Source organism: Taudactylus pleione, unplaced genomic scaffold, assembly GCF_031769625.1.
Source record: "Taudactylus pleione unplaced genomic scaffold, aTauple2 ptg000790l, whole genome shotgun sequence".
In the NCBI taxonomy this organism is placed as follows: domain Eukaryota; kingdom Metazoa; phylum Chordata; class Amphibia; order Anura; family Myobatrachidae; genus Taudactylus; species Taudactylus pleione.
In genome coordinates, this window is record NW_028285192.1 from 1,130,629 (window position 1) to 1,146,397 (window position 15,769).

Consider the following 15,769-nt stretch of genomic DNA (forward strand, 5'->3'; position numbering starts at 1 on the left):
GTTGTAAATATGTTAACATTATACTTTTGACAGACTAAACTCAAAACAAGACTTTTCAACGGATATAGGAAATATCTTAAAAATAGAATGTAAACCAGTTTTTATTTAAGGTGCTAGTGTTTGTTTTCTTTGACTCCAAATAAATGTGTTTTAAGTTGTTGTGTACCATTGTGAGATGTACAAGTATGCCTGGGCAAATGTAAAGGTATACAATGTTTGTGCGTCTTCAAATGTGTCCTAACCCTGTTTTTTGGAAGGACACTACTGTATATCTAATTTATAGTCCCTTCTGTAGAGGCCTACACCAATTGAAATGGAAAATCTACTGCCTAACTATCAACTTGACTATCCCTCTACCTTTGTGTTTAGTTATTCTGTATATCAAAAATACACACTTGAGATTACACCATATTTTTTTATATTAAGAACATATTGGAAATGTCCAAAATCTTTACATGGCTTTTTGACAGCCATACCAAATATTGTTTAACACCAAAAAATAAACAGTTATGTGCACTTTGCTGCTGAAATGTATAACGTTACAAAATGTGAATGAAAAATTACATTCAATGTTTAAATGGCACCAACAACATAAAAACATACAATCCCAAAACCAAATCCAGGAAATGCACAATTATTTCAAAAATAAACACAACAACAAACTGAAGCTAAACACCCTTGCCCCTCCCTGCCCCTTTGGAGGCACCTCCACGTACACGTGCGCTACGTCGAGGTGGAGAGAGTGGTGATGCAGTTTGGGGGCTGGTGGGTTGGGAACTCAGGCTTGAAATTGTTGAAGCCTCAACATCCTGCCTTTGAATTGGCAAGTGCCTTTGTTGTGAAAGGAAGGCCTGTGCCAACTCTCTTAATGCCACGGTTTGATCACGTATGGCTTGGGTGAGTTCAAACATGCGGACGTTATTATCACTTGCCATACGGGTATGTGTTCCCTGGGCCACTGCAGCAGTTCTATTTAATTTGCGAAGTTGGTTGGAAATGACATTTAATTGTTGGGTTTGGGTCCCCATGAAATCCATTTGTGCTTGACGGAAGAAGTGTAGGGAACGGCTCATTTCCTCTGCGTTTGGTCTTGTCGCATCAGTTGTTGCCTGTGTGCTTTGTGGTGGTTGTGCTACAGTCCCGTCAGCCAATCAGCGGCTGCGCTGACTGTAGCACGGCCGCTGATAGGCTCCGGCAACTGACACTTCCCACGTGGTGTGAGTCAGCCCACGTGGGAACTGTCAGTTGCTGGAGCCAATCAGCAGGCGCTGTACAGTCAACGCTGCCGCTGATTGGCTGACGGGACTGCAATGCCCCGTGAAGTGCCGATAGCGGGCATTCGGGAGCTATGTGTATGTGTGACAACACACATAGGTGAGTATGAAATCTTGCTTGCAGGGCCATGTTTTAAGGATCTCTACGTGGAGAAGGGGACAGAAACTTCTGGTATAGGTAAGTATGTGTGAATGGGTAGGTGTATGTAGTAAACTTATACTGGGCGCGGTGTGTGTGTTTTGTCTTTTTTTAACTATTTATTTTACATTGAAATTATAGGTGCCGCATGTCTGCTGGCACTTGTAGTTCCACAAGTGCAAAATGGCAGGCATGCTGGCACTTGTAGTTCCACTGTAAAGTACAATAGTCTTACATTATTTGGCCCCCCTATTACCCCCATACCCACCGCTACAGGGGTATGGGGATGAGCCTCAGGCTTCAGCGTAAGCCTGTGGTGCTCGGGAGAGGGGGGACCCTTTTTGGGGGGGTCCCCGACTCCCCCGAGATCACCGGCTTGCGCTGACCGACTTGGGGTGTAATGCTTTGGACCTGGAGCCCCGGTGATTGGGTCTCCGGGCTGTGGCATTACACCCCGGTCGGTTGGGTCTGGTGCTGGTCTTAAATATAGGGGATACCCCACGTCGTTTTTGACCCCTATATTTAAAACCAGCACTACTCCCTGCAGCCTGGTGTTGGTTTCTAAAATACGTGGGAACCCTACACATTTTGTTCCCCGTATTTTTGGAAAACAACACTGGCTGGCAAGCCTGGGGCTGGTTTGGCTATTGGGGGGGGACCTTATGTGATTTTTTTTTTAAATTTTAAACTTTTTTTTTTTTAACAGGTTAAAAAAAATAGAATTTTTAGGAAAATATTCTAGGGACCCCCCTAATGATGTCTAGACATGGGGGATCACTATGGGTACCCCCATTTTTAACTACTGAAGGAAGTCAGGGTTCCTAATAGCCGCGCCAGGAAAAAACACCTGCAAAACCTATTTACAGACCCGTCTTTCTTTTGCAGGCAAAAACGTGTGTATCCATAGTAATCCCTGAGGTCTGGACTTCTTTAGGGGCCTCCTACAATTATTTCTGGAAACTGGCATTTTTTTAACGCAGATCCAAGTATCGCCGGGTCCCGTTTTCAACGATTTCAAATTGAATACGGGGATAAGCGTGAGCACGCGCGAAAGAGTTTTGCAGGCAAAACCTCCGACGTGCGGCGAAAAACTCGCTGGCAAGGTTAACGTTTCATATTGAATACCCCTCATAGGCGCTACTTTGATGCATATTACATTGCGTTAACTTTCCGCCTAGGCGTAAAATCTTTAAAATTTAATATGGGGGAAAATGAAACCAGGGGAAAATGACATAATCGCCGGGAAAATAACGCCAATCCGTACTTAACGCCACACATTTAATACGGACCGACCAGCTAAAAAATTGTAAAAAAAAAACACACCAGGAGGTCGATCCATGTCCTCTATATGATCGCCAGGCAGGACTTCAGGAGGCAAAACCTGCCTCAACTCCTCCTCAAAGCTGGAAAACAATATCCGCACACGACGTCCTCCTCCAGTTTTGCGTGCTTCTCGCATCTCATCCGCCATTTTGGCCTTTAAACCCCGCTTAACATCATTGTATCTTTTTTTTATATTTTTTACATCACGGGGGCAGGAACCTACAGCAGTAACAGCCTCCAAAACCGTTTGCCACATAGCTTTTTTCCTCGACAATGGGGTCTTGTGTGCATCCTCGCCAAGGAGGCGACTATAGACCGGGACAATTGCATGCACTAGGTTACAATTCTCGGCATGTGTAAACCGAACATTGCGTCCTGTTCGTGTTTTCCCAGGGCGTGGAGCTACTTCCACCTCCACATCCTCCTCCTCACCCTCTTCCTCCTCACTACCCTCCTCCTGTGTGGAATCACTGCTCGCCTCCTCCTCGTCAGTAATTGCCTGTCTGACTAGGCAAACAACATCCTCCTCCTCCTCCTGACTCTCCTCACCCCTTCTGTGTCTGTAAGACATTTTAGTGTAATCAGTATTATGCAGCACCTCTAACATTCACAAACTCCTTCCCAAACCTATCAAAGGTCAAAATGGAGGAACAGGGGTTTATATAGTGTAGGTCTGTATTGATCAGCAGTTAGAGTTGTGCCAATGGTTGTCTTTGTTTTAAACTGATTTAGTAAGCTTTTGAAACTCGCGATTTGGTTGGTCAGAAAATCGCATTTTTTTTGGAGAGAAATCTCGCGGGAACTCGCAGGTCACAATCACCAGTGCATGTAAACTGACACCCTATTGAATTTGCGAGTTTCAGTACAAACTCGCACTTTTTAAAAGTGCGAGAAAGTGCGAGTTTGTACTGTTACTAAAACAGACTACCTATTACATTTGGCCCAATATCTTTGTTGTTATTGGCGGTATACATTCCTCCACCGTATTCACATGATGTTCTTAAAAAGGTGGCTGAATTTTTGGTCTTATTCCCGGGAACGCCCACCATATGTGTGGGGGATTTTAGCAATATCCTGGATCCAATACTAGATAGGCATAGAATGTCTGTTACTGATACACGAGTAAGGGGGTTTGGATTTTCAGGTATGGTGGAGGGAATGGGATTGGTCAATGCCTGGAGGACCAGCTATCCTTCTATGAAGCAGTTTTCTTGTTTTTCATATACTCATCTCTCGTTTTCTGGGATTGACCTGGCATTAGTTACGCTAGAATTGCAGACGAGAGTTCACAAGGTCCAATTCGAGACATGGGGTATATCCGATCATTCCTCATTAACAATCATTCTTGACCTGGAGGGTCTGCAGGGTCACTCCTTCTGGAAGTTTAACCAGTACTGGTTGTCGCGCATGGGCTATGGGGCAGAATTAGAGGCTGCTTGGAAATAATTTTTTGAGTTCAATAGTGGCACTACATCTATTTCCAAAAAAATGTTTTTATTGTCATTCAAAGCACTGAACGTCAAAAATACATTCATGGTTGAACATGGCTATACAGAGTTGGTTGTATGTGATACATTACACATATTTGAAGAAATAACATCTGGACCTCACAGGGCAGAATACCGATAACTTATTATTCAATACAATATGGTCATAGTGGATCATTTGAAATTTTGTGTGTTGTGGTTATCTTGGCTCAAAGAAAGTAATCAACGAATAACTAACACATAGTAACACAAACAATACCTTTGAACAAAAATGAAAAGAATTACAGAGGAAAAAATTATAAAATGTTTTTGTTCAGAGCTGTGTAGCACCCTGTTCAAATATTAATAAAAAGAAAAGGGATGGGCCCTCCATGTCCCCCCCCCCCGCCAGACACCCAAAAGGAATTGCTCATCTAAAAAAATATATTAAAAAAAGGCAAGGTCAAGCATCTAATCTAATTGGAGGCTCTCCAGACGCATTCTGCATCATATACCATGAAGGATTCTGCAATGTTCTATGAAGCTGGAGATGAAGAGTTCCTGAAAGAGTATCTATGTAGCTCTCCCACATACCAAAAATTCTTTCTATCTTAGTTTCTTTTTCCATTATTACTTCCACTAATTCATTCTGAAGAAATGATGCAATTTTGCCTTAAAAAGAGGCAGAGGAGGTGGTTGCGCATCTATCCATGTATGTAGGATTGTTTTACAGGCTGCTGCACTTATGGCTAATAACAGACGTTTTCCTCCTGCAGAGATACGAATATTATCAGGAAGAACGCCAAATATCGCCCATTCAGGCGTTAGTGGGACAAAATGTTCTAATTGCGTGGTAACATATGTCCGCACTTGTATCCAGAGCCCTCGTACCACCGGGCAGGACCACAGACAGTGGAAGATATCTGCCTCAGGAGTCCCACATCTATAACAGTTTGAACTTTGCGACATGCCTATTAGAAAGCTCCTGTGAGGTGAAATATAGGATCTATGCCAAATATTCAGAAACATAGTAGTACAGGTTGAGTCTCCCATATCCAAAATGCTTGGGACCAGGGGTATTTTGGATAACGGAATATTCTGTATTTTGGAATATTTGCATACCATAATGAGATACCTTGGGAATAGGACCCAAATATACACACAGAATGCATTTATGTATTATATACACCTTATACACACAGCCTGCAGGTAATTTTATACAATATTTTCAATAATTTTGTGGCTCAAACAAAGTTTGTGTACAGAAACTAAACTAATTTATGTTTCATATACAACTTATACACACAGCCTGAAGGTAATTGTATGCAATATTTTTAATAATTTGTGCCTTAGACAAAGTTTGTGTACATTGAACCAGCAAAAATCAAAGGTTTCATTATCTGAGTCATGCCAAAATAATTCCGTATTTCGGAATATTCCGTATTTCGGAATATTTGGATATGGGAGACTCAACCTGTATATGATGAGTAATGGGGGGTATCCACTTAGCGATTCAGCCAAGCGATTGCACGATAATGACATTGTTATCGTGCAATTGTTTTCCAATCGCGCATGCTTTGGTCAGAAGCGACCAGCGATGCGCGTGCCCGCTGTCCGCTTCTGACATCCGACATCGCCCGTACATGCAGGTCAACCTGACAATCTCGTCAGGTTCAACATGTGCGGGGATGAGGGATGTGCCGGGACTGAACGAGTGAACGTTCAGTCTAGGCACATCACTAGCTATACAAACGACAGCACGATTGCAATGTCGTAATCGTGCTGTCGTTTGTATATCGTCAAGTGGATACCCCCCTTAAGGCATTAGTGCACAGGCTTTGTCGTAGGATCGATTTAAGTTGTCTATCTGTAGAGCTGGAATCTGGGACACCCACTTAGCATAGCTTGCTGGAGATTTGTCAGGTATAAAAACTGTGCGCAGAAGATTATACATTTGTGATATAGTTTTTATTTCTAATGAGTATGAGCTTAGAAAGTCGTCTAAGGAGTTATTCCAATCCATGGCCGAAAAACACTGCACTGTTACTTCAATGTAATGTTTAGCCTGCCAAAATGCAAGTGGATGTCTCGTTAGTATAGGATACCTGTCCCTAGCCTCCTGGAATGTAAGGGGCCTCCCATCTTCTCTTTGTGTCAACATGCCAATATTGCTAATTTCTATGGTTTGTCATAGTGTGAATGGGTATTTAGCACCACCCTGTTGGAACTCTGGGTTTGCAAGAAAAGGCAGATATAGCCAGGGGCGGATTGGGTCGCCGGGAAAGCGGGAGAGTTCCCGCTGGGCCGGTCCCATTCTCCCCTCATCAGGGCCGGCTCACCCTGTACTCATTCATAGATCAGCCGGGCCAGCTGCAGAGCTTCCTGGATTTGCGTTCTGCTGTGGATCGCAAACCAGAAGCTTTAACAGTCATCTACTCAGGCTAGCTCCGGGATCAGAGCAGCGGGGTAGTGTCCTTATTACCTTCATCCATTATTAGCTGTACCGATTAGTGTGTTTAGAGCACGCTGCTGCATGCCCTGGCTCTGCATATGAACGGTGGCCTCATGGGAGTTGTAGTGTGCTTTCCAATCCGTGGAGTGTTAGTCTGTGGCTTGGGAAACTCCATTTCCCAGCATGCTCCGGGAGAGCTGGAACATGTTTTAACAGGAACTGTAAGGGATCACCGAGGAGAGCTGCCGATCTACCTACGCACAGGAGACAATCTGATCTGCACAGCCCTTTTTATGTAAGCCTTCTGCTCTGGACAACTATAGTAAATGTGATTACAACACACTTAACTCAGCTCTGTCCTTCTACAACTATCACACACTATCCACCTCTGCTACATCTATCACCCTACACACTATCCTCCTCTGCTACATCTATCACCCTACATACTATCCTCCTCTGCTACATCTATCACCCTACACACTATCCTCCTCTGCTACATCTATCACCCTACACACTATCCTCCTCTGCTACATCTATCACGCTACACACTATCCTCTGCTACATCTATCACACTCTGTTACACACTATCCTCCTCTGCTACATCTATCACCCTACACACTATCCTCCTCTGCTACATCTATCACCCTACACACTATCCTCCTCTGCTACATCTATCACCCTACACACTATCCTCCGCTGCTACATCTATCACCCTACACACTATCCTCCTCTGCTACATCTATCACCATACACACTATCCTTCGTTGCTACATCTATCACCTTACACACTATCCTCCTCTGCTACATCTATCACACTCTGTTACACACTATCCTCCTCTGCTACATCTATCACCCTACATACTATCCTCCTCTGCTACATCTATCACACTACACACTATCCTCCTCTGCTACATCTATCACCCTACACATTATCCTCCTCTGCTACATCTATCACCCTACACACTAGCCTCCTCTGCTACATCTATCACCCTACACACTATCCTCCTCTGCTACATCTATCACCCTACACACTATCCTCCTCTGCTACATCTATCACACTCTGTTACACACTATCGTCCTCTGCTACATCTATCACCCTACACACTATCCACCTCTGCTACATCTATCACCCTCAGTTACACACAATGGGGTAGATGTATTATAGCGGCACTTAGCGTGCCGCTATACCGCTTCCTCCTTCGCCTCTTTACCGAGGCGAAGCAGGAAGCACTACCGATGAGATGTAAGAACATCTCATCGGCCGGAAAGGGGGAGTGTTAACTCCCCCCTCCGGCGCTACCCGCTAGAGACAGCAGCGCATCAGCCTAGTGCTGATACGCTGTGTGTCTCTGTCCCGGCCGGCTCCACTGAGCATGCGCGGGATCTCGCAAGTATCGCGAGATCCCCGCGTGCAGCCTTGAGCCGGCAGCCACCGCAGCAGGGACAGCACTGTCCCTGCTGTGGGGATAGGCTAGCGCCAGGCTGTAGCTGTCGATAACCACAGCTACAGCCGGCCGAACGGTCATGCGGTATGACCGTTCGTTCATGGCCCTGCCGCTCGGCGCTGCTATCTGTAGATGGCAGCGCCGATAATGACAGGGGAGAATAGCGCCCCTGTCATTTACCGCCCAGACCCCCGATCATACATCGGGGAGAAGCAGTATCAGCGCACATAACGTGCGATGATACCGCTTCAGGGCTTCATACATCTCCCACAATATACCCTACTGCTGTATCACCTCTCTGCTATATCAACCCCCCCACTCCTTACCCTACCTCTCTGTTACCTAGACACAGTACTCAGCATCCCAGGGGCAAGCACTAATCACCATATCACACATTCCCCACCCCCCAAGGACATACACTGCCCACCCTACTCCTGTCCCAGGTTTTTATATTTTTCCTGGGGGGCCATTGTATTTTATATTTACCTATTGTGACCAATATGTATGTTTGTTTGTTTTTTCCTGGAGGGACAATGTGTTTTAATTTATTCTTGTGCAATGTATTTTTTGTCAGCGCTTGCATTGCAGCATCTGTACACACTACTGTAGGCCCTCAGTCCTTGCATATCAGATGTACACCAGGGAAGGACTGCGTAGTGGCGTTAGCATAAAGTTGCAGACACAGATTCAGCAAAATATGCAAGGAAAGCTACAACTGCGTCCAATTCAGAATTAGGCCCTCCCCCTTTGACAGACCCTGCCCCCATTAGGGCTGCTTCCATAAATTTCCCGGGCTGGTTCTCTGACCCAATCCGCCCCTGGATATAGCGTTTTATGGCCGTTTAAAGTGAATTTATGCCTAATAATATGCCAGGCTTTTCTTGTGAACCAAAGCTAGGGGTTTTCTTTGATCTTCTGCGGTATTTCTTGATCAGGGGCGTGTAAGAAACTAATAAGACAGCCTGAATCCAAAAATTCCTCTTCAAGAGAGGAATTAGCATATAAGTTACGGTGAAACAACCAATCCTTGACGTACCTGAGATGTGCTGCATAAAAGTACACCTGCACATTGGGAAAGTTAATACCTCCCTGACTTCTAAGTTACTGCAATTTATGTAGGCCAATGCGAGACCTTTTTCCATTCCACACAAATTTCCTGAAAATGTAATTAAGTTGTTGGGCATCTTTGTTAGAAATCAAAAATGGCAAAACTTGTATGGGATACATCATTTTTGGGGAAGAAACCATCTTAATTAGGCTTGCCCTTCCTGTGTATGAAAGCAATAATTTCTTCCATCCCTCTAATTCCAAAGAAATTGATTTAATGGCAACAGTAAAGTTCAACTCATAGAGTAGGTGTGGGTTGTTAGAAATCTGTACCCCCAGGTATGTGATCTGTCTGTACGGCCCGTCGGGCAGCTCAGACGTAATGCCACTGATTTATTTACATTGACTTTAAAGCCTGATATTTCACCGAACACAGATAAAGTTTTAAAAATGTGATTCAGGGATTGCGAGGGATTCAATACAAATAATAGTGCATCATCGGCGAATGCCATAATTTTAATCTCCTTTCTACCTATCTTAATGCCCTGAAAGGAACTGCTAGATTGTAGTATTCTAAGCAACGGGTCCAGGCTGATGTTGAATAGTAGGGGAGAGAGGGGACAGCCCTGCCTTGTACCCCTGTGCATGGTAATGGGGGAGCTACAGTAGCCATTGATCAATAAAGAGGTATGAGGGTTAGTGTAAAGAAATTTTACAAAGTTTATAAATAAAAGTGGGAACTTCCGTCTTTGTAAAATTTTAAACAAGTGTACCGTATCAAACGCTTTTTTTGTATCTAAGCTGATTAATACATTGTTAGTTTTATCTGCACCATGTGAAGCGACAACAGCTGCCACCACTGTCCTAATTCCCCTTACTGTTTGTTTGCCTCTTATAAATCCCAACTGATGAACCGTCAATATTTGTGGCATTAGCAATTGCAGTCTATCTGCCATTATCTTGGCCATTAATTTAATGTCTGTATTTAATAGGGTTTTGGGCCTATAAGAGTCTACCAGTTGAGAATTTATATCAGGTTTCGGGATTAAAACCGCATAAGCTTTATTAAATTGTGGGGCGACCGTATCATATTTTAGAATTGAGTTAAGTAGTTCGAGCAAGGCCTGGGCTAAGTAACCCTGTAGTATCTTATAATATTCATTTGTAAGCCCGTCTGGGCCAGGGGATTTATGGAGTTTCAATGAGGAGATAGCATGTGCTATCTCCTCTAGGGTTATTTCCTGACTTAGAATTTCCCCATCTACATCAGTGAGCAAAGGGAGGTTGATGTCTGAGATCAAACGTTCATGCATCTCCTCATTGAAAGGACGGGTGTCATATAGGTTAGCATAATAATCTTCAAAATGTTGAAGAATACGTTTTGTTGAGGTGTCTATAGAATCAGAATTGGGGTCCTTAATAGCAGTAATAAACCTTTTCAATGTTCCTGGTCTAGACATGTTGGCCAACAATCTACCAGTCCTGTTGCCCCAACGAAAATACTTAAACTTTGAAAAAGTTAAATGTTTATTTGACTGCAATAACAGGAAATCATCCAATAATTGTCTGGCGTTTAGGTAGGATGTCTGGGTATCCGGATTCAGAGTGTCTATATATGTTTGCATTGTTCTAGTCAGGGAACTGTGAAGCTCCTGATATTGCGCTGAAGATTTCTTTTTTTGTCGAGCTATATATTGAATGATATGGCCCCGCATTGTAGCTTGCACTACATCTATTTAAATTCTTTGGGATGCTTTTAAATAATTTCTCAGAGGGTCTTTAATCCAAAGAGTAGCTGGTTTAAAATCTTCTATAAAAAAACTGAATTGGAGGCTTCCTGTAGGTCTTTAGAAGTAGCTTATATATGGGTCAGATTCAACTAAAGAAGCATGGATGGCTGCCCAAAACTCATGGAAAGATAGTTTGTTGGATAAGACGCACTACAAATTACTTTTTAACTCGCATTTGCAATATGCATCTGGCAATAGGCCTGGGTCTTACTTAGATAACCTGGCACGAACCGAGCATTCGTCGCCCAATACAGTGGTTAAAATAATTGCTTCTGATGATGTTGCTTATGGGCGAACTTCAGATATCGCAGAGGAATTTGTCAGCTATTATCATCAATTATATAAATCTAGATCAGTTTATACTCAACAGGAATTCATGATTTTTTATCTACTATATCCCTTCCAACACTCTCTCCAGAGGCAAGGGACTTTCTTGATTCTCCTTTGACGTTAGAGGAATTTGAGGTGGCCTTAAATTCCTTTCCTAACGGTAAAGCGCCAGGGATCGACAGGATTCCCCTCGAGCTATACAAAAAAAACTTAAAAAATGTTTGTACCACAATTGTTTGATCGTTTTATCCAAATTTACAAAAACAACACATTACCAAGTTATATGTCTGAGGCACTAATAATTGTTTTACCTAAACCAGGCAAGGACACTACTCGAGCTGACTCGTATCGGCCCATATCACTTGTTCCCACAGATGTGAAAATCCTAGCAAAAATACTGGCCTACAGGTTTAATCAGGTTATAATAACCCAACTGATTCATCCTGATCAGACAGGCTTTTATGGCGGTAAATCTTCATCGCTTATTCAAACAGGTCCAGCGTGGGGATGATATTATTGTGTCACTAGATGCCACTAAGGCGTTCAATTTGGTGGTATGGGCATTTCTATGGGAAACCATGGACCGTTTTGTAGTGATGAGCGGTTCGGATTCCTCAGAACGCAAGTTCGGGTGTTCCCGCCTGACTCGGATTCCACCTCGAGGCCGAACATCACCCGTCCGGCGTTGGATTCTCGCGAGACCTCGCGAGAGCCGGGTGACGTTCGGCCTCTATAAAAGGCGCGGCGCCCGGCTGTCGGCGCCATTTCGCGTGACTGTATCCCGACGGAACAGTCATGTTTAGTTAGGTAGTGATAGAGAAGGGAAAAGCGAGACTAGAGTTAGATTAGTTAGAGAGAGTAGTTCTACTTCTTGCCATTGTGTCCTCCGTGACTGGGCTTAGCCCACTGTGTGTATATTATACCAGCTCCGTGACTGGACTTAGCCCACTGAGTGTATTATTTATATTATACAAGCTCTGTGACTGGGCTTAGCCCACTGTGTGTATATTATACAAGCTCCGTGACTGGACTTAGCCAACTGTGTGCACTGTGTAGTATACAAGCTCCGTGAAAGGGCTTAAGACCACTGAGTGTATTATACAAGCTCCATGACAGGGCATAAGCTCACTGAGTGTATTATACAAGCTCCGTGACAGGGCATAAACCCACTGAGTGTATTATACAAGCTCCGTGACAGGGCATAAGCCCACTGAGTGTATTATACAAGCTCCGTGACAGGGCATAAGCCCAGTGAGTGCATACACGCTCCGTGAAAGGGCATAGCCCACTGTGTCTATTATACAAGCTCTGTGAAAGGGCATAAGCCCACTGAGTGTATTATACAAGCTCCGTGACAGGGCATAAGCCCACTGAGTGTATTATACAAACTCCGTGACTGGGCTTTACCCACTGTGTGTATATTATACAAGCTGTGTATTATACAAGCTCCGTGACTGGACTTAGCCAACTGTGTGCACTGTGTATTATACAAGCTCCGTGACTGGACTTAGCCCACTGAGTGTATTATACAAACTCCGTGACTGGACTTAGGGCCTGATTCAGAGCCGCTCGTAAGCGGCCGCTCGTTCGCTCCGAGCGATGTTCGCACATCTGCGCATGCGTATGGGTTGTGTAATGCGCATGCGTCAACCAGTCAGTGCTGTCGGAAATCGTGTGCTCGCAAAATAGCGAATGCCTGCTAATTTGAGTGACAGGATGAGGCGTTTGTGGGTGGTAACAGGGGAAGGTGCTTGAAAACGGGGAGTGGAGATCCGAACGCAGGCGTGCCAAACGGTCAAAACGGGCGTTTTAAGGGTGTGCATAATTAACAAAGCAGCGTCATCGACCACGTCACTTGGTTGTCTTTTAGCCTGAACTGCTCGCATGATTGCGGTAGGAAAATGCTACCACAAGCACTGCGAGCAGTTCATACGCCTTTCGATGTACTCGATTGATCTAATAAATAGCGGAGATGACGTATGATGCGAACGGTCAGGGGGCGTCTTTACAAAATAGCGAGTGCATGTTTCGTTCGCTCGTTCAGACATAGAGGCGTCAACAGACCGCAAAGAGCGAGCGCTCTATTTAAATATCCGGCCCCTTTTTCTGAACAAGCGAGCGCAAATAGCGTCCGGCTCTGAATCAGGCCCTTAGCCCACTGTGTGTATTATACAAGCTCCGTGACTGGGCTTAGCCCACTGTGTGTATAATACAAGCTCCGTGACTGGACTTAGCCCACTGAGTGTATTATACAAACTCCGTGACTGGACTTAGCCCACTGTGTGTGTATTATACAAGCTCCGTGACTGGACTTAGCCCACTGAGTGTATTATACAAACTCCGTGACTGGACTTAGCCCACTGAGTGTATTATACAAACTCCGTGACTGGACTTAGCCCACTGTGTGTATTATACAAGCTCCGTGACTGGACTTAGGGTCTGATTCAGAGCCGGACGCTATTTGCGCTCGCTCGTTCAAAAAAATGGGGTGGCTGTTCAAATGAACCGTTCGTTCCTTGAGGTCTGTTCACGCCTCTATGTCTGAACGAGCGAACAAAACTTGCGGTCGTAGATTTGAAAAAAACGCCCCCTGGACGCTCGCACCATACATCATGTCCGCTATTTATTAGATTTATCGAGTACATCGAACAGCGTATGAACTGCTCGCTGTTCTTGTGGTTGGTTTTTCCTACCGCAATCTTGCGAGCAGTTCTGACTATAAATCAACCAAGTGACGTGGTCAATGACGCTGCTGTATTAATTATGCACACCCTTAAAACGCCCGTTTTGACCTTTAAGCACGCCTGTGTTGAATTCCACTACCCGTTTTCAAGCACCTTCCCCTGTTACCACCCACATACGCCTCATTCTGTCACTCAAAATAGCAGGCATTCGCTATATAGCGAACAAACGATTTTCGGCCGCACTGACTGGTTCGCGCATGCGTATTACAATCCGTACGCATGCGCAGATGTGCGAACATCGCTCATAACGAACGAGCGTCCGCTTACGAGCGGCTCTGAATGAGGGCCTTAGCCCACTGTGTGTATATTATACAAGCTCCGTGACTGGGCTTAGCCCACTGAGTGTATTATACAAACTCCGTGACTGGGCTTAGCCCACTGAGTGTATTATACAAACTCCGTGACTGGACTTAGCCCACTGTGTGTATTATACAAGCTCCGTGACTGGGCTTAGCCCACTGTGTGTATAATACAAGCTCCGTGACTGTTCTTAGCCCACTGTGTGTATTATACAAGCTCCGTGAAAGGGCATAAGCCCAGTGAGTGCATACACGCTCCGTGACAGGGCATAAGCCCACTGTGTCTATTATACAAGCTCCGTGAAAGGGCATAAGCCCACTGAGTGTATTATACAAGCTCCGTGAAAGGGCATAAGCCCACTGAGTGTATTATACAAGCTCCATGACAGGGCATAAGCCCATTGAGTGTATTATACAAGCTCCGTGAAAGGGCATAAGCCCACTGAGTGTATTATACAAGCTCCGTGACAGGGCATAAGCCCAGTGAGTGCATACAAGCTCCGTGAAAGGGCATAGCCAACTGTGTCTATTATACAAGCTCCGTGAAAGGGTATAAGCCCTCTGTGTATTATACAAGCTCCGTGACTGGACTTAGGGTCTGATTCAAAGCCGGACGCTATTTGCGCTCGCTCGTTCAAAAAATAGGGGTGGCTATTCAAATGAACCGTTCGTTCTTTGCGGTCTGTTCACGCCTCTATGTCTGAACGAGCGGACAAAACTTGCGGACGTAAATTTAAAAAAACCGCCCCCTGGCCCCTCGCACCATACGTCATGTCCGCTATTTATTAGATTAATCGAGTACATCGAACAGCGTATGAACTGCTCGCTATTCTTGTGGTTGGTTTTTCCTACCGCAATCTTGCGAGCAGTTCTGACTATAAATCAACCAAGTGACGTGGTCAATGTCGCTGCTGTATTAATTATGCACAGCCTTAAAACGCCCGTTTTGACCTTTAAGCACGCCTGTGTTCTGATCTCCACTCCCCGGGGATCTTGCGGGTCAATGGCAGAAAAAAAGGTGGATGGCCAGGATTTCCTGTACTACAGTAGCTTTAGCACCTTGGCAGACCCTCCAGTCATTCAGTGGCAGAAGGGCTAAACAAGCCTAGGGGGGTTTACGACGAGTTGAACGGGATGATGTCAGCATTCTGGTTCAGGATTCTTCTTCCTCCACACCACTCGAGTGTGCAGCACTGAGTGACATTGAGATCAGCACCACTTTTTACAACGCACAGGAAAAACACAACTTCTTCGAATTGTGTGTGACAGAAAACTAACTGTGCTAGAGGGGTGAAACTTGCAAAACCGCTTTGGGATAGTCCAAGGTCAATGTTCCCCCACTCCCTTTTAATTCACACAGTATAGTTTATATTTTTACAAGTACAGTCTTGTTTTTTAATAGCCAGATTTGCAGCTATTGTACTGTATATCGTGCCAAGACTTTTGTAATGATTTACAAA

General features: G+C 44.6%; 1 protein-coding gene across 1 annotated transcript; it reads right to left on the bottom strand.

The window, feature by feature from the left end:
* Positions 1-355: 355 nt before the first annotated feature.
* On the bottom strand, positions 356-3,307 carry LOC148475002 (uncharacterized). The gene is made up of 2 exons (XM_088457881.1): positions 2,737-3,307; positions 356-1,132 (listed from the first exon to the last, which is right to left on the bottom strand). Exons 1-2 carry the CDS (start codon positions 3,305-3,307, stop codon positions 669-671), a joined length of 1,035 nt encoding a protein of 344 aa, XP_088314007.1. The 3' UTR covers positions 356-668.
* Between the last annotated feature and the right edge of the window lie 12,462 nt (positions 3,308-15,769).